General features: G+C 41.7%; 1 protein-coding gene across 5 annotated transcripts; it reads left to right on the top strand.

Annotated features, from left to right (window-relative positions):
• Positions 1-1797: 1797 nt before the first annotated feature.
• Positions 1798-26225, top strand: F13B (coagulation factor XIII B chain). Of its 5 annotated transcripts, none has more exons than XM_032466793.1 (13): positions 1798-1859; positions 1973-2113; positions 7977-8177; positions 9995-10180; positions 10957-11133; positions 11500-11676; positions 14263-14442; positions 14531-14716; positions 15605-15787; positions 17175-17375; positions 18085-18267; positions 19908-20121; positions 21288-21587. In XM_032466793.1, exons 2-13 carry the CDS (start codon positions 2050-2052, stop codon positions 21310-21312), a joined length of 1977 nt encoding a protein of 658 aa, XP_032322684.1. In that variant the 5' UTR covers positions 1798-1859; positions 1973-2049; the 3' UTR covers positions 21313-21587. The 5 variants fall into 5 exon arrangements, with proteins under 5 accessions (XP_032322684.1, XP_032322685.1, XP_032322686.1 ...); XM_032466794.1 differs by having other exon boundaries at positions 1827-1854; XM_014564684.2 differs by lacking the exon at positions 21288-21587 and adding an exon at positions 25829-26225 and having other exon boundaries at positions 1831-2113.

Below are 26225 nucleotides of genomic sequence, written 5' to 3'. Positions count from 1 at the left end.
TATTTAATAAAATATGGTTTCACTATAAAGGCATTTGGGTAGCTTGATCTTTCAGTATGAAATTTAAGATCCTTTAACAAATGCTCATTGGGTTAATAGACCATGTTGTTGTATGTTACTGCCATTTTTTTATGTAGCAATTTTCCTGTCAGTTTCTTAGATAAATATAATTTGGTACTGGGTATAATAACAAGTAGAGTAAGCTCTTTTCTGAATATTTACCAATGACGATTCTAGGCTGTTTTAAATATATTTTCTAATTTAAACCTGTATAAAACCCAGTGAGGTGTGTGTCATTATTTCCACTTCACAGGCAGAACAGAGGCTTAGATGTTAACTGACTTGCTGAATGCCAGTGACTGGTCAGGATTTGAATTACACTGGTCTGATGCCATTGGAACCATTTTGATGGAACCCTGCTCATAAAAACATCACGGTGGGTAGAGGGCATAACTCAGTGGTAGAGGACAGCCTAGCATGCATGAGGTCCTGGGTTCAACCCCCAGTGCCTCCATTAAATGAATAAATAAACAAACAAACCTAATTACCACTTTCCCCCATAAAAGTCATCGGAATTTGAGTTGTTCACATGGTGCACAGTCCAATAATATTTAGAATGTTAAAACTAATTGAATTAGAATACCACTAGGAGGTGACTGTTTAAAAATACGCTTTTATTAAAAATCCTCACTGTTTTCATTTCCTTTAGTCTCTTCCTGGTATACTCATATTTTCTTTAGGCTTTTTACCTTTATCATGTCAGAAAATCTGATGGTCCTCCGGTAGAGAATGTTCTCGGGACTCTGCAGCAGGCTGGACAGAGAACACAGGATGTATCTGAGGTGCGTGGAATAAAACCAGGCAGAACTGACCTCTGCTGCGAGAAGTTGTGTTTACCCTGGGGGTGGGTGCACCAAGGCCGTGGCTTCAGGCAGGATGGGTAGGGTGTATCCCATTTCTCCCTTGGATGCTGATTTCATAGATTTGTTCAGTTTGTGAGAATCCCTTGATCTGTGCACTCATGGCACATGTGCTTCTCTCTTCATATGTTGCATTTTAATAAAAGTTCCCAAATTGGGAGTTTGAGATTTACATATGTTAGCCACCAAAGATAAAAATAGATTTAAGAAATAAAAAAATAAAAAATTTCCTCTGTATAGCACAGGGAACTATGTTCTATCTTGTAATAACCTTCAATGAAAAAGAACATGAAAAGGAATATACGCATGTATACGCATGACTGAGATACTGTGCTGGGCACTAGAGAGTGACACATTGTAACTACTTCAACTTAAAAAAAAAAGAAATGATAATAGTTCACAGATCACAGTATTATTTTGTAGTTTAAACTAAAACCCATTAGCATGTAAACTCCATGAAGGCCATCATTGGAATCTATTTTTTCACCTCTGTATACCCAAGATTGGAACATGTCCTGGTGCCTACTGGATGCTGAAAACATTTTCCATAAATGATAATTTAGCACACCACTTATCTCATCGGCTATCATGGCATACAAGCCTCTCACCGGCAGACACTGCCATCAATAGTATTATTGAAAGTACTCCATCACTGCTCGGGACAATCGCTTTTCCCTTTCACAGTGCAGTCTAGACTGTACCGAATGTTAATATCAGGGACCCATTATCTCACGTACCTAAGGTCATCCTTTCATTTGATCGATGATGGTGAAGAAATCAATGGCCACAAGTGAACTTTACTCTCTGACCTTACAGTAGGGAATTCAAGTGGAAAATGTGCCCTGTTTTTTATGCAGCCTGAGTTAATGATTTGTGCTGCTCTTACTGTCGCCCTCACTGCTTAGTGTGTTCTTTGTGGACGGTGGCATGAAAAGTAATGTCAGTTAACACAACTGTGTATTTTTAGTATTCTTCTAAACTATTTTAAATGAAATACAAGGCTTGTTACAAAGGGACTTAGACGTCGTAAATAATTAACTTTTTTTTTTCAGGAGAAGTACTGTGTACTTAACAAGGGGTCCCTGGTGCTGTAGCACTGGTAACACCTTTATTAAGCACACCGCTGAAGATGGGATCAAAAGACTTGGCTGTTATTATCCTATTAATCATCTCAGGAGAACTCTATGCAGAAGGTAAAATGAACTTTTTAATATTCTTTATTGTCTAAAAATTATCAAGAGAAATTCTAACATTCATTTCTCTTGAGCATTTAATATAGTCTTTCATTTATGTATACCAATTTTATTAAGAACATATTTCTTATAAACATAATTTGTTGTAATATTTAGACAGGATTTTTTTCTTTGGGGAATATTACTGAACTATTTGCAGAGTAATATAACTTTGAAAACCAAAACAAGACAAAAAGAAAAATAAAACACCTTTTGCATGTCTAGTTCCGAGGGCATAGGAAACCAGGACCCAAATACTTTAAAGAATTTCCAGGCTACGAGCGCCAACACTTGGAATTTGTATGCTAGGCTTAATTCTAATTTCAGACTAGAACCCATCCCTAACAGCGCAAAACTTGTACAGGGCCACTTCTGCGCTCCTGACGTGAGCTAACGCGGTAACTTCGGGAAAGAAGTGGCGGCAAAGCGCCAGCAATACTCTTGCCTCTTGACACCTTGGCTTTCGTCCGGATTTATTCTTCGGTTGGAGCCGTTAAGTAGTGTTGGTAGGAGGGCCGGAGGGTTGATTTCACCAACAAAGACACTTCTAAGAGTGGGAACGGGCTTTGTCAACACTCCTGTGGGAAAACGGGTAAATCAGGACCGTCCAGACAAGTGACACCCGTGGCCTTCCGCGCTGTGGAAGGCTTCGTGGGCGGACTGCCTAGTGCGTGGGATGGCTGTGTGAGCGAGGCCAGCTGGCGGTTACTTAGGAACAGTCAGTGGCGTTCTTGGCCTTCACGGATAAGAAACCAGGCAGGTCAGTGGGTGGCAGCAAAAGGCTCACCCCAAATAGGAAACCACAGCAATAAGGCTCTTTTAAAACACTTCAGGGAATCTGTTGAAATAAAATTCCTTACAAATTATAATCGTCTTTTAATTGAATAATTTACTATAAATTTTCTACCAAGAGGCCCTGAAATTGAAATTATGAAACTGAAATGAATAGCATTCATCTTAACTGATATATTTACTTCTACGATAAGAGAACTTTTGCGCGAACAGTTTCTCTTGATTTTATTTTTCTGTTTAAATAGGGGGAAAGCAGATAATACAACTGTCTATTATCTATACCATGAAAACATTGCAATATTCTGGCTGATTTTCTAATTATTATGTGGATATGATATTAATGTTATATTCTTTACATTATATGTTATATTATTATACACATTAATATTATATTAAGAATGTATATAATATAAGGAATGTAATATATAATGTAAAGAATGTAATCTTCTTTCACACAAACAAAATGTGTCAGCTTCCTGAAGACAGGGACCACCATCTCTTATGCCCATGCTTTCCCCATCCCCATCGGGAAACTTAGGGGCCAGACTGAGTTAATTGTACTTCTCATTTCATACAATCATCACTGGCCTATGAAAGGTGTCACTTTTGCTTTTTTGATACATTTTCCCTCTTTATTCCAAACCGTGAATTCCATTTCTTGGAGGACCAATTTGGACCCACTATAATGTGTTTGATCTATCCTTAAATATGCAAATATCTTTGTAAACTATGTCTGCATTTTATATATTCTCATGAACAGAAGCTTGCCGTAGATTTTATCCCCTTACTGTTTCCATTTACTTTTATTATATAAACATATTTCCCTGCTGCTGAATCTAGTTTGTTGCTCTTGGTGTTATGTCGTATTGTAGTGTTTCATATATTTGCTTATCCACTCTCCTAACGGTGGACACAGAGTTCCCTCGAATTTCCTCCTAACTACGAGCAACTCAGAAATGAATTCTGTCCTGTCATCACCTTATTTCTCTGCGACACTTTTTCTGGCCAGTATCTACTCCTTTGTGGGACAATGGCTCAATTCTTTTTCTTGATTTCCTGATTTATATCAGATTAGCATTTTTCTCTGCCTTCTGCTTCTAAATAGTTGATTTGTGGGAGCTTTGCAGATTATACATTTTAACTTCCTGTCAGTTTTAGACATTGCAGTTTTTTTCTTCCAAACTGTGATGTGTGTGTTTTGTGAACAATACTTTTCATGGAAAGAAATCCTTAATTTTAATTTAATCAAATTCAACAATTTTGCCTTACAGTGTCTGTTCCCTGCCTCCCCCCTATGCACGTCTGAATCAGACAGTGTGAATGGTGCCTTTGTAATTGTGCACATGGAGACCTTGGTGTCATAAACTTGGAATCTTCAAAGTTTATATTCTAGTGTGCCAATTTGCCTACAACCATTCTGCTACTTCCCACATTTAATGGGGCTGTTTGCATTAAGTAGCATGTTTCCGTGCTTAGAGCTTCTGCTTATTTCTTCTTTATCTCACCAGCACCTTCCTGTGTCTAGTTAAGGATATTCACTATGCAAATTTGAAATCCTTGATCCTGTTTTATTACTTGTGCTCCATTGGGCATTGATTGTCCGTTTGGCTGACTTTCTTTTATTGTGGTTCAGCTCCTCCTGTTTCTCATTATGTTTTTCTCATAAATTCACCTTCCCCAAGACATACCTGCCACTTGGACAGGTAACGAGACTTCCTGGGGCAGGACGTGCCCCTGGACAGAGAGTCTTTGAAGCCACCACCTAGGATTGGCCCTTGTTTGCTCCCCTCCCCCTTCTGTGTTCACCAGAGCACTGCTAGTTCTGAAGGGTCTTGGTTGTAAACTGTGGTGGTCTGGGTATGGAAAATGCTGAGAATCCTCAGGGTCAGGGGTGCCCCTGCACATGCTTATGATCTGCTCCGCCCCTCCATCAGATTCTGGAGGGTTCTGTTACCCATAACTCCTTGCCCACGTCCCCCAGCCCTGCGCTGGCACTGCTGTTATTTTTTGTCTCCTGGGTAGCAGGAAGGTTGACTGTGACCCCTAAGGCATTGCAGGCAGGGGAGTCCCCGCTGCCCAGCCCTTCTTCCCCACACCTCTGTGCCCTCCCAGCCCAGCCCTGAGGGACTGCTCCAGGGTTTGTTTAAGTGTTTTTATGATTTTAAGGTCTCCATCGTTAAGGATGGATTTTTTTTTAAATAAATGTCTTATTTGGAGTATAATGTACACAGAAAAGTGCAAAAATATTGCAAAAATCATAAGATCCCCTTCTATAAGTGGTTATGAAATCTTCCCGCACCCAGATCAATATATAGAACATCAATTAGCCAGAACCCGGAGCCTCTTAAATTCTCCTCTAAGGATAATGCCCAAGTCGCCATCCTGACTTCTCTGATCACGGACGACTTGGCCGCGGGGTGATGTGCCTACGGTTAGGTGGAAGGAAGCTTCCAAAGGGATGCTCTCAGGACTCAGGGCTGACGGGTCTTCCAGAACAGGGGCGGCGCTGCCAAAGCCCAGCTCCCCAGATAGCAGGGGGAAGCCTGCCCCTCACCCCCTGAGCCGGAACACATTCCCAGAAAGAGGGCAGGAGCCTCAGGAGAGCTGGGGACTGGCCTGGGCCGACGCCCTCCCCGTGGCATCCTCCTCTTCATCCTGGCCAAGGGGCAGAGGACGGGAGGAGGGCCGTCTACAGGGGACGCAGGCTCTGCAGACCACATGCCCGCAGCATGGGCGGGGATGAGCGCCAAGGGTGGGGGTCAGGGGCTCCCCTCTGCCCACCTCCTGAGGCTGGGTGCGGGGTGCTGGCCTGAGGAACAGGCGACCTGCCCCCGCCTGGCCTGACTGCCGCCTCCAGAATCTACAGTCCTCGGCCTTTGGCCTCGATTCTGGTCCTTGCCTCTCAGGTCACCGAGGGCGCGTGGAGCCCAGGCCGCTGCCAGCCCAGCCCCTCCTGAGAAGCCAACCAAAGGCAAATAAAGTTATTGCATGTTTGAGTGGAGAGAAGAAAAAAAGAAAAGATTCAGCAGAGTTTCGCAGCGGGTCTGCCGTGCCGCGCAGGAGGGGTTCCGTTAGGTCAGCGTCCTCTCGGAAAGTCCTGCCCACAGCCCTGGGCACCGGGTCTTCCTCCCAGAGCACCCCCCCGCCCCCGCCCCCGCCCCCGCCCACTGGGTCCTGCGTCTGCGCGGAGACGGCTGCAGGTGCACAGCCTGCCCAACAGCGTCAGGCCCTATGGTCCACCGCCGACCAGCGGCAGCCTCGGCTCCATCACCCGCGGGCTGACTCTGGCTCCCGCCCGGCTCCGCTCGGCCGGCACAGCTCTCGGACCGCCCAGGGCATCACCAGAGGCCCTGCGGTACCAGCGACTGGCTGCTAGTGCTGCCCACATCCTCGCTGGAGCAGGCCTTGCTGATTCCTCCTCCCATGAACGGGTTTCATGTTGCTCTGTGGTGTGGCTGGAGCCTTGGGGCATCAGAAGGGACTTCTCCATGGTTCCGGGCCCCGGCGGTGCTTCTGAGCAGCTGTGGTCAGAAGCACTGTCATCTCTGCTGGCCTTGGAGCCAGTCCATCTCCTGCCCCATCCTGGGGCTCCTCCTTCAAACCACAGCCAAGGTCAGCCCAGCCGGAGCCACCGCACACCCAGCACCCCCAGCTGGGTGCCTGGAGATGGGGGTTGGGGGGGGTGAAACAGGTGAAGGGGGTCAAAAGGTACAAACTTCCACTTATAAGTAAGTCCTGGGTCTGTAATGCATAGCATGTTGACGATAGTTAATGATACTGTATCACATCGTTGAAAGTTGCAAAGAGAGTAGATTGTAAAAGTTCTCAGAATAAGAAAACAGAACTTGTAACTATATATAGTGATGAATGTCAACTAGACTTAATGGTGGTGATCGTTTCCAGTATATACAAATACTGAATCATTATGTCATATGCCTGAAATTAGTATAAAGGTCTATGTGAATTAGATCTCAATTTACAAATCACACACTTACTCATATGTGACTGGCTTCACTCAGTCGTGTGTCTGTGGGATCTGCCCTCAGCATCCACCATCCCTGTTGCTGTGCGGTATCTCCCATGTGCACAGTCTGAGGTGCGTTTATTTTCTGCTGTCACTTGGCTGCTGTGTCTGGCTGCACAGATCTGGTTTATGCATATTCTGCTTTGACAAAAACTGCCCAACTGTTTTCTCGTGAGATGTTGCACCAGTTCATACTTACTTGCAGTGGTCTGAGAGTTCCCTCTTCCCTGCGTGTTCACCAGCCACTGAGGGAGTCTCTGTTTTCCGTGTCAGTCATTTCAGTGGATGTGCGGACTATCTCACAGTCATTTAAACTTGCGTCTCTCTGGTGACTGGTCAGGCTGAGGCTTCCTTACTAGATTTCTCACCACTTCAATGTGAAGTTCTCCCTCAAGTCTTTTAATTATTTTTTAATTGGTTGTCCATCTTTTTCTTAAAAAGCAAAACAAAACAAAAGTCATTCATTTCAAAATCTGTAACTTCAAATATCTTAAGGAGAACCTCATCTATTCTAGAATTCTGTCCAATACTGGTGGCCACTAGTCACATGTGGCTCTTGAAATGCGGCTAGTCCAAATTGGGATGTGCTGTGTCAATGCACACTGGAGTTCAGACTTAGAAAGAAAAATACTTTTAATATATTGGGTCAAATAAAACCTGTTAGAAAAATTAACTTCAACTGTTCCCTTGATTCACGTGGCTTCTAGATATTTTAAAATTACGTACGTGGCTTGAGTTATATTTCTATTAGGAAGTGCTGTTTGACAAAATCAGGAAAAGCTTCTCTGAGGAAGCAGCCTGCCCAGACTTATTCTGACTGTTAAGTGTTGGGGTTGGTGGCAGATTAATTCTGATGGAAAAGGATTGTCACAAACATGCTTCAAATATTTAGGTAATAAAAATAAGTACTGAAGTACATGCAAACACATTGAATTTTCAAATGTATTGCAGCTTGATCACAAATTGTATGGTTTTAAATGACATTTACTTGACATTTACTCATTTCAGAGAAACCCTGTGGTTTTCCAAGTGTGGAAAATGGACGGATTGCCCAATATTACTATACTTTTGAAAGATACTACTTTCCGATGAGCGTAAATCAGAATTTGACCTTCTCCTGCTTGGCCGGTCACACAACTAAAACGGGGAAACGAGAGGCTCGCACCACGTGCACAGCGGCCGGCTGGTACCCAGAACCGCGGTGCTTCAGTAAGTCGAAGGGCTTGGCTAGTGTGCGAATGTGCAAACTGATCAGCTTGTAAAAACTGGGTCCAGTGAAATAAGGCAGGTGTTTAAACCTTCGGTGGATAAGAACAAAATCATTGGCCATAGTCTTCCTTACAAAATGAAAGCATATCCTGAAATTCTGTAAATCATGTCTTTCATTAAAATGTGATCTTTTCCATCTGTTTTTAATAATACCCTGTGAAAAGGATAAGGATAATTATTGAAATTGTTGTTATCACTTTGCAAGGAACAGCACTGAGTTACTTCAAGGAATGCAAACTTATACAGATAATTGTGCAAAAGCCAGAAAAATACTTTATATTGGCCTAAGGATGAACAAATTATTATTCTAATGTTGAATCATTCAAAGCATCACCTCTCCTTGGTATGCCAACTATCTCCTCTTCGAATACCCATTGAAAAATGTTTTTTTCCTGAATTTTGAGGTCACACTTGTGAAAAAGAAGCCTGATTAGTGCATCTCAATGTTTCACGTCAGGCCGTGCTGGAGTCAGACTGTCAGCTGGCTCCCATTGGGTCCAGTGGCCTCTCTCGATTGAAGGCTTCCCGAAGCCCTGTTTTGCAGAGGAAGGGGGGGGCTTTACTTGAGTCTGTTTCATTTAGAAGAGAAAGTGGATATGGTCAGTATGGCGGCTGATATGTCCAGTAAATGTGTCCATGGGGTAATTATCCATTCTATGACCTGAGGACAGACTATAAATGTGAGCATTGCACTTTTAGTGTGAGCATGGACCATAGATTAATGCTAGTAAATAAATCTCACTTATATCTAGAACATTAGGGTAAATTAAACACCCTAGGTTTATTGACTCTTCTAGATTGGAGGTGAGAGCAGTGAAGTAGGGGCCAAAGCAGGATGAGGCGGGTTTAGCACTGTAGTGTCATGGTCAAGACACACCCTCTGCGAATGGACTGCTGTCTGTGAATCCCCCTCCACGACTGGGAAGTGGCTGAAACATTCTGAACCAGAGTTTCTCAGCTATAAAATGGGAATCATGCTGCTTCAATGAGATAATCCTTATAAAGTGCTTGCCACACAGCAAGTACGACATCGATTTAAACAAACGTGAACCTTGGGCAAGTCTCTTTGCCTTTCTGGGTTGATTTGTTATGGGGTCCATGAATGAGGCTTAAAAAATGATTGAACTCCATACGATGCTAAGGTAAATGTGATATCCAACACATGACTGTTCCAAGTCTTCACTAAAATACTCTGGACTCATATGCTTTGAGTGACACGTCTGTGATTCGGTCACAGTCTATGTGGCCTGACTCTGTCTGAAGTCCTGCCACGCAGGTAGCCCATCAGATGCTGAAAAAAATGAATGAACACAGTTTTCACACTAAGTTGTCTGCAGAATGGTTTAAGGATCCACACAGTAGGTATATGTTCTTTAGTTACATGATGTTAAAAATTATCAAACACAGTGGACTCAAAAGTACCAAGAAAGTAAGTCCGAAAGAAATTCCTCTTATTTGCCATTAATGACAATTAGTTAGAGGAAGAGCTCTGGATATATTTTCTAAAATAGTTGAGGTAGGGGTAGGAATGACTCTGAGAGCTGAAGTTAGTACATACCAAGAATTTCGGTATCAAATTAAATCCACATTTAAAGAAATTTGATGCACAACATGCAGGGTATTTCCAAAATTAAACTAAATCAAGAACTTGTGGAGTGAACATTTTTTCCTCTCTCTCCTTAAAATTCCAAGAATAATGTTAAACGTTTGAGAAACTTCATTTCATCAATTTAGAAAAGAAATTTTTTTTCTCATAGAAAAATGCCCTAAGCCTGACTTGAGAAACGGCTACATCTTTGATACAAAATTATCTTACAACGTTCAAGAGAACATGCGCTACGGTTGTTCGTCAGGATATAAAACCACTGCAGGGCAGGATGAAGAAGTGGTTCAGTGCCTCCCTGATGGATGGTCCTCTCAGCCAGCCTGTAGGAAGGAACATGGTACGTGCTTAAGAGTCATCTCCTAAATCTGTAGATAAGGGCCTGTGAGTTTAGTGCTTTCTTGTACTGGTAGGCATTTTTATTTAATATAATTGTTAATATAATTGTTCTGGATGCAGGAAGTTGTTATATTATTTCTCTCAAATGCTAAGTGTTTCCTTAATCCAAGGATTCCCAACTGCTACCACACCTACTCCAGGAGTTCCTACTTTCTACTGGTAAAAAAAGGAGTTGGAGTGGAATAAAAGGAAAGAGTCTTAATGAACATATTTTTTGCAACATACATAATTATTATTTCCTTCATTAGAGAAGAATTCAAAACAATGCACATTATTTTATACTATAAACCAATATCATATAAACTTAAAAATAATCCAATAATTTGTATATATATACACACATATATACAAATACATATATATATATATATATATATATACTTTGTTAACATGTTGTTAGTTGTTTAAATTATACAAATCCACAGATGGGATATCATCAAGAAACACTGCAAAAGCCTTCTGTTGAATTATGGCTTTTGGTCAAACACACGGGACTAGAATTGTAAGAACAGAAGACGGCTGGGGTTAGGACACAAGGTGCATGAGAAAAGGGAAGCGAGAAGCAGAGGGAAACTTTGACTGTTTTTCAATGTTGCCAAGAGTTGCTTCTGTCATATATTCTTAAGATTCAGGGAGAACACTTTTTGAGATTTCTTTTTAATTACTCTAGGTTTCATGATAAAGTTCATAAAACAAATGACTTTAATTTCTTTTTAGAAATGTGCTTGGCCCCTGAATTACATCATGGAAATTATTCCACAACACAGAAAACATTCAGAGTGAAGGACAAAGTACGATATGAATGTGCCCCCGGGTACCACACAGCTTCCGGGAAGAGGACGGAGGAGGTGGAATGTCACTCGTACGGGTGGGCTCTCCGCCCACGATGTGCCAGTAGGTTCTCACTTTGAACACAGCTGCTTTCACTCTGAAACTCCCTCTCGAACAGAAATGGGTACAAGTTGCCTGCTAATTATGTTCCTTCTTTTATACTTTGTTTCTGGTTTTAATGACGTTGATAGTAGGCTTTGATCATTTCAACGTCTCAAATAGGAAAAATTCTTTTTAGCTCAGATAATTTAAAATCAGAAAAGCTCAATGTTATTTAATAAATACATCAATTGACAAGCTTTTACTGTGAATAACAAAATATGGCAAATTTGCTGATTTCTAGTTCAGATGTGGCACATAAGTAGGAGGTGGATTTTGTTCCAGCAAAAAAAATAACACTTCTTTGTATTTTTATTCTTTCATTTTTAGAATTAAAATGCTCTTCCTTAAGATTAATAGAAAATGGTTATTTTCATCCTGTAAAGCAAACCTATGAAGAAGGAGACGTAGTTCAGTTTTTCTGTCATAAAAATTATTATCTCAGTGGATCTGACCTAATTCAGTGCTATAACTTTGGTTGGTATCCAGAATCTCCTGTCTGTGAAGGTGAGTTTTAAAATTTAATACTCACACAAACACAATGTCATGTCTGAATCAGCTTTAATTTCTATGAAAAAAAAAAAGTCTCTGATGACATCTAATTCTTGTCCCAAGTGATATTTTTAAAAATAAGTACTGCCTTTTAGATCAGTGTTATTTTCTGCAATCTTAAACACATTTAATCTGAAGAAATCTTAAGTTTTATATTAGTTTGTAGAGTGGATATATGTTTTAAACATATTTTTAAAATCTCATTATAAATTTCAAATCTCTTACTATAAAGAAAAACTTTTCTTATTATAATTGATCCAGTTGTCCCCAGTTAGCAGCTATATGAAGGTACTTTCTTATTATTTGGCCACATGTTTTCTGATGTGAAAATGCTGTTTTTAAAACAGTGGGGGAAAGAGCAGAAAAAAGCAGCAGAATGTTTCCCAGAGTGAAAATGAAAAATGAGGTCATCTAGTAAGAGCTGCCCTAAAATGGAATGTCTGTGGTTACGTTGCTGTCACTGGATGTGTTCAAGCAGGTGGTGTGATCGCCCGTTAGGAGACAGCAATGCAGTCTCACGTGATCACACCTGCAGTGCTAAATGAAGGAGGTCTTGGTCCAGCAGGGGAAACAGAGAACAGAGTAACTGATACAGTGTGACAAGCGGTAGAATAAAGTCAGGTGTAAAGTATTTGAACCAACTTTAAAGCCTCCAATTGATACTGTACGGAACAGCGTGACAGAGGTGATGGATGGTGTTTGACCTGAGCCTTAAAGGATAAATGGGAGTTTGAGGATTGGGAGGGAAGGGGTAGGTGGAGGGCTTGGTCGCCTCCATTTTCTCTGTAATGTAGAAAATAGTGCCATTTTAACACGCAGGAGAAAGATGGGGAAGTAAAACTTGGAAGACAGTGGTGAGGATCTGAAACAGTTGCTGGAAGGTGTGGAAGAGGGGTGACCAAGAGCACATAATGGGATTGCACAGAACTGCTGTTATTTCTAAATGCACTGAACAATGACTAATTTTTTGTTGTTAAAAATAGTCTTTTTAAAATTTCCAGTGGTCTAATAGTAGAAAGGAAGATTATTAGCAAATTGTCTGTAGCATATTATTCCAAAAATAAATGGCAGACATACTTCTCACCAATTCCACACTCCCCCAACCCAATTAGTCTGGTGCCAACGTTCCCGCTATGTTTTCTAGTCAATAGTCGTTAGATGCAGACTAGGCAGTGTAGTGGTTCGAATAACACGTCCTGCCCTCCCAACACACCCCCACCTCCCCAAAGACACCCAAATCCTAACCCCTGGAACCAGCGAGTGTTACCTTATATGGCAAAAGGGACTTTGCAGACGTGGTGAATGTAAGGAATGGCAGTGGGAATAACATCTGGGATGACCTGTGTGGGCCCTAAAGGTAATCACATGCATCATAAGTATGAGAGAGGAAGAGGGAGATCTAACCAGAGAAGGTTGAGTGTGAGATGTGACTATGGGAGAAGAGGTCGGAGTGGGAGAGCAGAACTGAAAAGCCCAGGCGAGCGGGCAGCCCCCCAGAAGCTTGAAGAGGCAAAGACGCAGCTTCTGTCCTAAAACCTCCTGAAGGAGTGCAGCTCTCCTGACTCTTCAGTTTCAGCCCAGTGAAACCGATCCTGGGCTTTGGCTCCCAGAGCTGTAAGAGAAGAGATTTGTGCTATTTTAAGGCACTACCTTGTGGTCATTTGTCACGGCAGCCATGGGAACTTAACATAGTCAGTATTTTAGAACAGTTAAGAGCAGGGGATTTTAATTCAGACACGGGTTCAGGAATAGATCCACCACTTACACATTATTCACTTACTTTGTAAGTTTTAGTTTCTCCATCAGATGGGAGATGTAATAGTCCCCACTTAGCAGTTATTTTAAGATTAAAGGAGGTAAAGAATGTAGAATGCTTGCTTCTTTTAGTTTTCTATTGGCACGTGAACCACACACTCAGCAGCTTAAAAACCACACACTGACGTTCTTTCACAGTTTCCGTGGGGTAGGGTTCCTGGTGTGGCTGAACCAGCTCCGTGTCTGTGTCTAACCAAGCTGCAGTCAGGGTGTCAGGCAGGGCTGCGGTGTCATCTGAGGCTGGCATGGGGAAGAGTCTGCTTTCAAGTTCACTGAGGCTGCTGGCAGCTTTCAGGGCTTGGCAGGGTGCTGAGCAGAGCCTTGGTCTCTTCCTGGCTGCTCACTGGTGTGCCCCCTGCCCTGTGACCCTCGTCATTTGGAAGCTTACAAGGAGACAGCCTGCTTCCTTTCAAAATCTGCAGGGAGAGGGTCTCTGGGCAAGAATGGTCTTGCAATATTATGTTGCATCAGCACGTGTGTGTTATCACACATCCCACCCTCCAGGCTGTGTTCACTGGTTAGAAGCAGGTCCTACTTCCTGCTCTTGTTGGGGTGGGGGTGGGGGCTTGACTCAAGGAAGTGCAGGTCAGGATGTGGGGATCTAAGGGGTGACCCCAGTCTGTCTGCCACAATTCTTATGGTCCTTGGCACGACAGACAATTTATGAAATCTTAGGCTTTGTGCTCTGTAATTATATGACCAAATACCCCGACATTTTTCCGTAAGGAAGAAGAAGTCGGTGTCCCCCTCCGCCTCTGCCTGCGAACTCCAACGTTCAAACGCACTCAGCCACTTACCGTCACGGGGCAGCGGTGCGGCTGTCGTGTGAACTGCACTTCGAGATGCAGGGGCCAGAGGAGATGCGTTGTGAAAATGGAAAGTGGACAGAACCTCCAAAATGCGTTGGTCAGCAACACCTCAAATCAGCTTTCCCGAAAATGAAATCTGTGGGTGGAGCTAAACGGTCTCCTCTCTTTAACTTGTCCCTTTTCAGAGGCAGGCGAGCGGGTGGCCTGCGGCGAGCCACCCTTCGTTGAGAACGCGGCGGCGCAGCCCTCCTCCGGGGGCTTCCACAGCGGGGATAAGGTGACGTACGCGTGCGCACCAGGGTACCACCTCCGTGGACCCCCGGAGATAGCCTGTCGCGGTGGGCAGTGGACCGCGCCCCCCGCGTGCGCGGGTAGGTGGGCTGCAGCGGACGCTGAGCCTGCGGCGAGCGTGTCCGTCCCGAGGCGCTCGCAGCGCGCTTGCAGCGCCGGCCCGTTGCTCAGAGGCCTTTCAAGTCGGTGCCTTTGCACAGCACCAGCTCTGCTGCTTTTCATGAGTGTGTGGCGCCTCTGTAGATCATAATCCAAGGTAAAGAGGTGGGAAACTAAAGCAAGTTTTGAATGTCCTGATGGTGGTACTTTTGCGTCGGGCCATGCTTGGCCCTAATAAGCCCTTCTGAGCCATATACCTGGTCGTTCTGCTCCCCGAGGGGCACAGCCAGGCCACGGTACCGCTCCCGTCTGCTACCCTTCCTGTGAGCCTTCTCGTTTCTTGATCAGGTCCGGGAGGGACCTCCACAAACATGTTTACACAATAGAGAAAAGCTATTAAGCATGCTGGAGAAATGAGCAGAATGAGGGAAAGACTCTGAAGACAGAGAGAAAAACGGAAATTTTCATCCCTGGGTTGTCTGAGATCTGAGATGAAGAAGGATGAAAAGGGAAAAATCATAATGGATAGTGACTAAGGATAGTTTTAGAACTGACCATAATCTTCAGGTTAAAGAACACTGTTTACCTTTCTGTACGTCCTAAGATTATCTATATTATGATTTCTTCATAAGCAAGAAAAGTGAAAAATATGCATACTTGTTCTTAGGCAAAACGTTTGCCATTTACTTTCACTTAGTAAATTTTAACAATACTTGAGCTGAACGTTTCTCTCATTTCTGGTGAATTTAGAAATCAGTTGTCCTAAATTACATAGTACAAATATTGAAGTGCTCTTGTATGGGTAACTGTATTATATCATGATGTCCTTGTAAGTCCACGTTAATTTTAAAATAACCTCTTTTTCTTAGAAAATACTGAGAATTGTAATGCTCCCCCTGTTGTAATAAACGGGGCTGTTGTTGGTGAAGCACTGACCAGCTACACAACAGGATCCTCGGTGGAATATAGATGCAATGAGTATTACCTGTTGAGGGGAGAAAAGGTATCTCACTGTGAACAAGGAAAATGGTCACCCCCACCTGTTTGCTTAGGTAAGACAGAGAACGCATAGAACCAAAAGATTTTTTCCCTGGCTTTATTGAGATACATTTGACATAACATTGTGTAAGTTTAAGGTGTACAATGTGATAATTTGATACACAAATATATTGTGGAATTATCACCACAATAAGATTAGTTTACATATCCTTCACCGCATGTAATTTTCTTGGTTGTCGTGATGACAACATTTAAGCTTCTGGCCACTTTCAAGGGTACAAAACAATACTGCTGACTCTGGTCCTCATGCTGTAATCAGATCCCCGGAACTTATTCTGCTTGTAGAAGAACACACTGAATTTGTTTCACCCTTGTGTTTGTATTCTTTGTAATCTATTTAAAAATTTTTTTTCCTTCCAGTTTTATAGAAATATAATTGACATACAGCATCTTTATACTTTTTGGGGGAGAGTGGTTAGATTTTATTAACAGATTTATTTTTTAAATGGAAGCACTGGGGATTGAACCCAGGACCTTGTGCCTGCTAGGCAAGCACTCTGCCATGGAGCTGTACCCTCCCCCTGTGTTTGTATCCTTATGTGATTTTCATATAATGTTTTATGCATGGAAAAAATGATTTTGTATAAATTTTTTTTCAAATATTGTCCCTTATCAGTTCTGTAAGCAAAAAATCCCTAATATCTTAGCGTTTAGGAGTGTACTAGTTGTTGCCCCACTACTTTTTTAAAAAATTGTGGCAAAATAAGAACAATAAAACTTTACCAGTTTAACTGTCATTAAGTGTGCATTTCAGTGGCATTAAGTATTTTTATATTTTGGGGTCTGATTACATTGTGTTGCCTTTCTCCTAACTGAAATTTCCCCTTAGTGCAGTCCTCAGGGTCTCTCAGCTGTCCTCAGAATGCTGAGGAGCACTGAGAAGAATAATCAGTCTACTGCTTTCCCCGGGAGAGCGTGGGGTTAGTAACTTTCTTTGCCACTGCTTCCTCAATTGAATGGTCACCTTTGTTTTCTCTTGTTGAGCAAATAAAAACATGTTTTATTCACTGATGTGTACCGAGTGGTAAGCGTTCCACAAATATTATACAACTAAATGCATTTTCTAGCTCAAGAGTTTTATTTTTTAGGAAGGAAATTATGATGAACTGTAAGTGGTTGATGGTTCTAATTTATTTTGTTTGTTTTTAACGTTTCAAATTAAGTGGTTTTAATTTATGATACAATGAAGAGAATATGAAACATAAATTCATTTGATAGCAATAAAGGATCTACTTTGTTATGTATGTGTGCAGAGAGCTTTAATGATGACAGATGGTCCATATAAAATACAGCTTTTGATGCTTATCACCATTTTTATTGTAACAATGTGTCACTTTCATATTTTTCCAGTGAGTTTTAAAAAGAGCCTTTGTTTTACAGAGCCGTGCACTGTGAATGTGGACGACATGCGCAGAAGTAACCTGGAGATGAAGTGGCAGTATGAAGGGAAGATCTTACACGGAGACTTGATCGATTTTGTGTGCAAGCAGGGATATGACTTGCCCCCACCAACTCCGCTCTCGGAGTTGTCTGTGCAGTGCGACAGAGGACGAGTGAAGTATCCCTTATGCGTTAGGAAAGGTAAACCAATAGCGCTTCCTGACAACGTCTCAGCCGATCAACATCACCGCTTGGGTTCAAGGCAGAAGTCAGTCATCTGCTGCCCGCCTTGTCTGTACAACTGGGAACCATCTGGTCCATTTCCAGTCAGCACATACACTTAAATAGGGTGGTTCTGCTGACACCCTTCAATTCTAGGAGTCAGTTTTATAAAGGGAGAAATCATGAGGCTTTGTAAATGTCGCCGGACTGTCACAGGACGGCTCGCCCTCCTGCGGGCAGTCAACACCCCTGTGAACCTCGCTCTCAGCGGGGTGTCCTGGGGAGCGGTCGCAGGGAGGGCTGGATGTAAGGGAGAGATTCTGTGTACTCCCTGGATGCGGGACGGTCACTTTTACCAAGAAAAAAGGGAAGAGAATACATACAGAAAGCATGGCTTCAAGAGGGGTCTTCCACACTTTCACTCTGGGCTGACGGAAACGGAAAGATGCAATCATGATTGTTAATACTTTGCTAGTTTTAAATGTGCATTTCATACGACAAGATTCGAATTGTCATCATAAATTTTATGGTATGAAGTTATGGCAGAAATGCCCTCAATATTTAAAAGTCACTTGAGCGTTGTCTTAAAACCGCCCTTACTGAAACACCTGCCCTTGTTTCTGCAGCAACTGTGGAAGCGCTGGGTGCCTGTCCTAGCGACTCATGACTTTAACGATTATTTTTGCAGAATCTGAAAGAACGTGTGCATCTCCCCCACTTATTAAGAATGGAGTCATCAAGGGGTCAACGGCGGGCACCTATGAAAACGGCTCCTCCGTGGAGTACAGGTGTTTCGAACACTATTTCCTGCAGGGGTCCCGGGAGGCCTACTGCTCCGAGGGCGCGTGGACTGCGCCGCCGCTGTGCTTAGGTACGTGCGCTCTCTGCTTAGCAAAACCGAACCGCGCCTTTCCCTTTCCCTTTCCGTTCTCTCTTGAGTTGCTGTAACACTAACATAATGCTCACTTGGGTGCATCTGTGTGGTTTTATTAGTGTGCCTGTTTAATGACTGGCTTCTCTTCTTTCTGGAGACCACACATAACCAGAGCCCAGCTCGATCTAGTGCTTTCTGAGCACAAACCGCACAGCGGGCACTGGTTTGGTGGGGGCTTTGGATGAAGAAGCCGTTGGTGTGACTGGCGCGCCACGGAAAGCACGAGGACGGGGCGGGGCGGGGGCCGAGATGGGAAGGGCCTGTTTTCAGGTTTTCCAGTTCTCAGGAGAAGTGCTGGTCTGGTACAGGCTTCTCTGTCACAGCTGAGAGCAGAAGTTCCGTGGATCAGTTTGTAACTAGTTTTAATTTAAACTGCATGTTTTGTAGAACAATGACCTTCTACATGACAGCACCGTTTGGCCTCATTTTCAAAACAATTTGGCTGCGACTATAAAGACCCTATTAGACTCTTTCTAGTAATCCCTGTCCACTCGTCCCCCATCTGGAGCACGTCCGGCGCAACGTCGGACACGTGGCATCTGTGAACGCTTGTCGGGAGTGACTGGGTAGAGTTCTGATGTGTCACGGTTACAGGTTTGATACGCTGTGTTAGCAAATCTGGACCTTTCATTGCTCTCAGAAGCCACGGCTTAGTGCTGAGGCACCCAGGAGGCAAATGAGAACACAAGTGGCCCCATTTTCTGAAATGATTTGATAGTTGACATTTTAAAAATACCTATATTTTTATCTTAAAAAAACAAAAAAGTTTGTTGGATATCCTTATACTTAAGTTTTAATTTTGTTTCGTTTTAATGCACAAGGAGAAGGTCACAATAATACTGTCAAAGCTTAGAATTTAAAGCATCTCAGTCCAATCTTGATATTTCTTAATAATGGGGAATTTAAAAGAGAAGAAATTGTCAATTACTTTGGATACCCTTTATGCATCAGGTCATAAAGTCTGAGTCAGTGTTGAGTATGCAGCTTATTTCTGCATTTCCAAAAAAATACTGTCTGTCCAATAATCAATGATTTGTCTCGTGGGTATTTTATTTGAACTTTCTGAAGAAGAAAAAGGAAAAAGAATGTGATTTCAGTGACTATGGGTAACTATCAGTATTCTTTAAAAAAAAAAAAAACACCTGTTTTTGTTTTCTGTCTTTGAAAAACTCAGTAACTGACAGGACGTACCCTTTTTCCAAATTCAAGGCAACAGACATAAATGGCAGACTGTTTTCTGTGAACTTTGAACATATTTTCTTTTAAATTTTTATTTATTTATTTATATTATTTATTTATGTTTTATTTTGGGGGGTGGGAATTAGGCTTATTTGTTTATTTAATGGAGGCACTGGGGATCCAACCCAGGACCTCGTGCATGCTAAGCACGTGCTCTGCCCCTGAGCTCTACCCTCCCGACCAGTGAGCATGTTTTCTGCCTTGAACATTAACCCTAACTAACTTACCGGCAGCTCTCATGCCTGGGAGCTTTAAGGTCGTCATGAAGGTGACTCAGTGGCTCCTGTTAGTGCTGAGGTGCATCAGGATAGTTTTCTACTCCTTTTTCTTTTTTTCAGAGCCTTGCACCTTATCTCTCATCACAATGGAAAATAATAATTTACTCCTGAAATGGAATTTTGACGATAGGCCTTATATTTTCCACGGCGAGTATGTTGAGTTTCTTTGTAAGAGAAATACTTTCATATCCGACTTCCCTAGCATGGGCTCTGAGCTCCGAGTGCAGTGTGACCGAGGGCAGTTAAAGTACCCGAGGTGCATTCAGAGAGAAAGGTAAGAGAGGCTCGTGCCTGCAGCTGGTTTGTTTTATTTTGCTTTGCTTTCCTTGGTCAGACTTATTCATGAGATTTATTATGTTACACATTTCAGAAATATCACATTCTCCAGTACTTTTCCTTTATGGTCATTAAAAAGGAAAAAAATTTATGTTTTGTTTAACTTTTTAAACCAAGTGAACTCCTAGAAGTATTAATTCAACAAGTTTTCTGTGTTGTCTAAAGTCAAGGCCCTGTTTGCTATTTGACATTTGTGACACTTTGGCAGTTGGGTAAATAAATCCATTTATATGAGCAATATTTAATGTGGAAAAACTAACCTATAAGTGCTGAGATAAGAGAGAAGCACATTTTCTCCCACTTCCCAGTCGAGGTTCAGGAATACATAGCAGCGAACTGGAAACACAGCTGTAGAAACGTTCTTCTGAAGGAAGAGCATGTTAGTAACAATGATTAAAATTGTGGTACTTTGTTTCAGAAACACAATTCTATACAAGATTTTGGACTTTCCTTCTGAAGTGTTTCTGATGTACCAATTTAAAAAGTAGATTTTCTACTACTTGATCAATCGAAAATAACCCCTTTCCTTTTTAAGAAAAATATTAAAAGAATGCAGTGAAATAATGTCATTCATTTCATGGGATCATATTTTGATCCTTTTGAAGATACATTATAAAATGGAAATTACACTCTGTGTTCAACTAAAATATTTTTTAAATGATTTATGGCGAAGTGCATATGGTACTTTTCTAGTGGCTATCAACAATGAACTTTATGAACTACATAAGGAGGTCAGCTTTTTAGATACTTTGAACACTAGAAAAACTTTATAAGACAAACACAGGTGGAAACTTTTATTTTTAATTGTGGTAAAAATTGTGGTAGAAAAATTTATGTGTTATTTACATGTTTTAGTATATCCTGTCTTTCTCAATTCTTAGAGAAAAAGAAATAAGTAACTTAGACAAAAATTAAAATGTTATTGTAGTTAATGAGTTTTAAAAAGAAATTGGTGGTATAATTTTCTAAGGATGGTTACTTGCTTTTGTCAGTACTTCCTTAAAACAAGGACTAATTATCTGAAATGTTGAAGGGCTAAGATTGTAATAAATACTTGATCAAAAATGATGTTTATTTCAACTCCTCCCTTTCTTTCTTATCAAGGATGTTGTCTTATCAAGAACCCTAAAAGACATAAAAATGAATGGCAGAAAGAAGAATAGTATGTCAGCACATCACAAAATCCTTTATAAAACATAATTGTTAGAAGAAAAATGTTGAATTAAAAACCTCTAAGTTTTTGCTTGCTTGAAGAGTTGAATCTAACGTGTTTATGCTGAACATTTTCTTTATTTATAAAGAAAAGGCAGAACATGTTTCATTTTTGGTCTGGATAATTTGACATGCGACCTAATCTTTGTTACATGTCTTTGATCTATTAAAAAATCAACCTGCACATCAAAATATTTCTGGTTCCTAATGCCCACTCACTGGACTATACTGTTGTCTTGAATATCTGTGCAAAAATTCACATTTGACCTTACTGTCTTCACTAATGTTAGCATTTTCTGCTACCTTCAACTTAATATTTATGTCAACACCAAAGAACCGAGCACACTTGGGCTAAGAAACTATACATTATGTTGGAGGACTTATTTTATTAAATTCAGAAGAGACTGCCCTTCAGACTTCCTAAGTGTAAAGAACTTTTGAAATCAACTGTTCTGTTAGTGCCGAGGCTAATAATCAAACTGTGAGTCAGCAAGCTGTACTGAAATGAGATGCTTACAGGGGTTTTCACAAAGACACCGCTGACTGCAGTGAGGACAGACGGGGCCGAAGGAGCAAAGTGCAGGTTGGGGGAAAAAGCTTAGGGAAATCATCATCCAAGGACACTATGACAGCTTTCCCACTGCGGGGGGGCGGGGGGCGGGGGGCGGGGAGCAGGGCTGGTGCTAGGCAGCCTGGCGCAAGAGAGACTTAGGATGTGAAATCGTCACAGATGATTAGATGGGGTGGGAGGTGAGGTGGAGGACTGAGGTTTCTGGCTTGACTAAGGGGATGGGATGCCCACTGAAGCGTGACAGGAGGAGCTGGGGGAAGACATGATGTGCGGGAGCGGGGGTTAGCACGAAGATGTTAGTTTCAGAAAGGTTCTGTTTAAGCTATTTGTGGGGTGGTCAAGTAAATGTTATGAAGCAAGCCGTTGACTCCTGCGGTCAGAGCTGTGGTCAACCACCCAGATTACCTTCACAAACAAGACGTAGCTCTCAGCTGCTGGGAGCTCTCCACGGTCAGCTCCGGAGGAGATGGCCTCATGGAAGAGAACCTTTTCTCCCAAGGTTATAACCTCTTCCCAGAGTGCCTGCACCAATGGCTGGTCAACAGGCGTTATAAAGACCCCACACTCCAACTCAGGACAGCCCCACTCCAGAGCTCCCCAGAGAGCTGGCTGATACCACTGGTTGAAACTTCATTGCAGCTCACCCTCTCTTACCTGCTTCCTTCCTCTCCCGTCCACAGGTGTGGATTCTAATAGTCCTCCCAGAAAACCTCCCTGGCTCTTAATTTCCATCGCAAAGCCTGTTTTCCTGGGAACCCAACGTGTTGCTTTTTAGAGAACTTTATGTTGCAGGACAGTTTTTATCACGGTGACTATGAAAGCACACTTTGCTTAGGTGATGTGCCATCCTTGTGGGACAGGGTTTCTGTGACAAAGATGAAAGGGTGGCTAACCCAGGGATGCCCCTAGGGCGTTCCAAAGCTCAGAGTGGCGCGGCCCGCTTCTGCACAGGGAAACTTTAATTTTTCAAAGGGACGTTAAGAATTCATAGACAGCTGTCTATTTCTTTGTTAAAAAAAAAAAAAGGTCAAAACATTGGAGAACATCACACATTAAAACTGGATTCAGGGCAACTCAGCATGATTTCTTCGGAGGAAAAATGGAGAAAACGGGAAGAGTAAAAAGTCAAACATAAACTGGGAGGGTTGCCTAATACTTCTTCTCAAACGCAAATTGAAGACCAGTTATTAGACAACAGGCTGGTTTCAATCTGACAGAGATTTTAACTTATTTTTATATACGTTCAAAAATAACCTGAGAGAAAAATAAGAATTCAGTTATGTATTTATTTAGCATCAAGTCATTTTTTTCTATAACCAGATATCATAAGAATTCCAAGTTTTAAACTGATTTTTTTCCCAAATATAAGAGCTACTTGTCAGCATTGTAAACAGCTCAAACAATACAAATGTAAATAGAATAAAGAAAGAAAATTTTCTTTATTCTTCCCAACACGCTGGATCTATTTCCTCAGTTCAGAGATTAGCCCTGAAAATAATTTGCTCCATGTCTTTCAGACGTAAATATACCCACTTCAGTGTGTATTTATATACACACATGCATATTTTAATTTATATATATGAAGTGAGATATATAAATATTATATATCATAGTGTGTATATTGTTCTGAGACTTTCATTTTTACCTATTTTTACCTATCACCTACAGACCTGTCACCTTATCAGTTTATGTGGATCGATCTATTCTCTGATTGATGGACTTCGCAATCGTTTTATCTTCCTCACTTCCCTCCTTCCTTCCTCACTCATAGGTTGTAAGTGGAAATCAAATAAAAATAATGTAAAGCTGAAATGAAATAGTAGAATCCTAAATATATTTAAAAGAACAAATGTAAACACCGAAAAAGATCTTAATATTCAATAAGCTTAGATGTTGGAGGAGAGGGAGGGGAGGAGAAGGAAGAAGTCGTGAGCTGATGATATTGTTTCCCAGGAGAGGAACAGACAGACGTTGCCCCAAAGTTGAGGTATTAGTAAAAGAATTAGCATAAAGATGACTTTTCTCTTACCTCTCAGGAAATTCCAAGGGTTTGGAGAGCTATGAGCCAGGAACTGCGGATAAAAACCAAAACAGAAAGACACAGAAAACAAACAGAAGAGGAAAGCGGGTGGGGAGGGATAAATTGGGAATTTGGGATTTGCAGATATTAACTACTAAATGTAAAATAATAAACAGCAGGGAACTATCATCAGCACCTTATAATAGCCTATAATGAAAGAGTATGAGAAGAAATACAGGTACGTACGTGTAACTGAGTCACTAAGCTGTACACCAGAAACTAACACAACATTGTAAGTAGGCTATACTTCAATTAAAAAAAAGAAACCACAAATATGTATTTCTCATACATTTTTGGTCATCTGAATGACCAAATGTGTATTTTTCCTGTGACTAACCCAAGCCCACTGTAGAACGCACACACCGAGTGAGCCCCAGCGTGAGCGTGGATGTTGCGCTGCCCTTGCCCCCTCATGTAGCAAGTACCCCGTCTGGGCTGAGAAGTTGGTAGTGAGGGAGGCTGCGGGTGTGGTGGGAGGCAGGGACTACATGGAAACTCTCCGCACTTTCTGCTGTTTTGCTGTGAGCTGAAAACTGCTTTAGAACATAAAGTTTATCTTTTAAGTGAAAGTAATCCGTACGATACATAGTATGATCAGCTTGTCCATTTTCCGTGCTGGACCGCCAACTAAGAACCCCTGTGGGGCCCAGCGGGTGGAGTGGTCTCTGTCTGGAACTCGCCAGATAAAGGTGTTCTTGATCTATTTTCTGCTGTGGGTTCCTGGCAGTTTTGTGAAGCTCCTGGTCCCTTCCCAGAACAATGTTTTCAAATATAATGAAACCACAATTACCGTATTTAAGTACAGTTGCTATCAAAAGTGTTCAATATGTGGTATTTTAATACACCAAACCCTTGCTTGTCCCCCACCCCCAAATTTAGTGTTAGAAAATCCCCGTCTGATCTGGAGACGTGCCTTTCCAGCGAGAGGACGTTTCCAGCCTCCCTGGAGGCTGGTGGCCGCAGGACTACCCAGCGGTGAGCTGGTCACCTAAGGGGGCATCAGATTAGGAAAAAGTAAATTTTAACAACAACCAAATGCTTGTAGATTATGTTTTGAAATGTTGTATAATTAATGTATATATATAGTTGCATTTTAATAGAAAGCTTTTAGAAAGATTATGATTTTCTGTGGTTCTTCCACATTGTGGGCATAAGAGAAAAATATAAACATAGATTTAAAATGGTGGAATGTTCATAAATTTGGAGTGTTTGTAACCACTGCTAGCTGAACGAGGAAAGGAGGAAAAAGGGCCATTTACCACATAGAATAGCTTAGCATGACCTTGCTCCGTGTGCAGTCACTACTGTGGACACTGCGTGTGTTAGAGACAGACGGTCAAGACTCTCCAGCTGAACTGCTGGGTCCACGTTTATCGTCCCCACCTAACAGGCTGTGTGACCTTGGAAAGCGTAACTAGTTTTCTAGTGTATGAACTAGGAGTAACAACTCGACGAAGACGTTGTAAGGTTTCATACAGCTTATACTTACAAGGTGCTAAAAATAGTACTTGGCTAATGTTAACAAAAATTAGCTATTATGGAAAAGAATCTGAAAAAGAATATATATATATTAAATATAGATATATCTGAATCACTTTGCTGTATACCTGAAACATTGTAAATCAACTATACTTCAATAAAAAGACTAAACATTTTAAAATTAGCTATTTAGATTGTTTCATAATCTTATTTTATCCTAAAATATTCATCAGGTTGATGTTTTATTAGTCCATAAAAAAGATTATGATTATTAATTAATTTAATATATTTTTCTACTTTCAGATCCATGTATAATATCTGAAGAAAACATGAATAAAAATCACATACAGTTAAAGCTGAAAATGACAAAAATATTATGCAAGAACAGAGGAAATCATCGACTTTATGCATAAAATAGGGTGTAGCGCAGATACGTCAATGCCACCGTTTCGAGCGGTGTGTTGGGAGGGGGTGGGGGGCTGCCCCAGGTGTGCGTAAACAGGCACTGCCACCCAAGCGTGTGGCCACCGCCCAGCCAGCCACCACGCTTACTCTCTTGCTAAGACCACTTTTGATATTTTTCTGCTGTTCACTACTTTATTGCAAGAAAATAAAACTGACATGAGTTTCTTTTTTCAACTTTGTATCTTCTCACGCATATGTTAAAACAAATTAAACCATTAAACTTGTACCAAGACGA

The sequence above is a fragment of the Camelus ferus genome, chromosome 23 (assembly GCF_009834535.1).
Source record: "Camelus ferus isolate YT-003-E chromosome 23, BCGSAC_Cfer_1.0, whole genome shotgun sequence".
Taxonomy (NCBI): domain Eukaryota; kingdom Metazoa; phylum Chordata; class Mammalia; order Artiodactyla; family Camelidae; genus Camelus; species Camelus ferus.
Note: the sequence above shows the minus strand (reverse complement) of the source record. Positions and strands in the feature narration are given on the sequence as shown.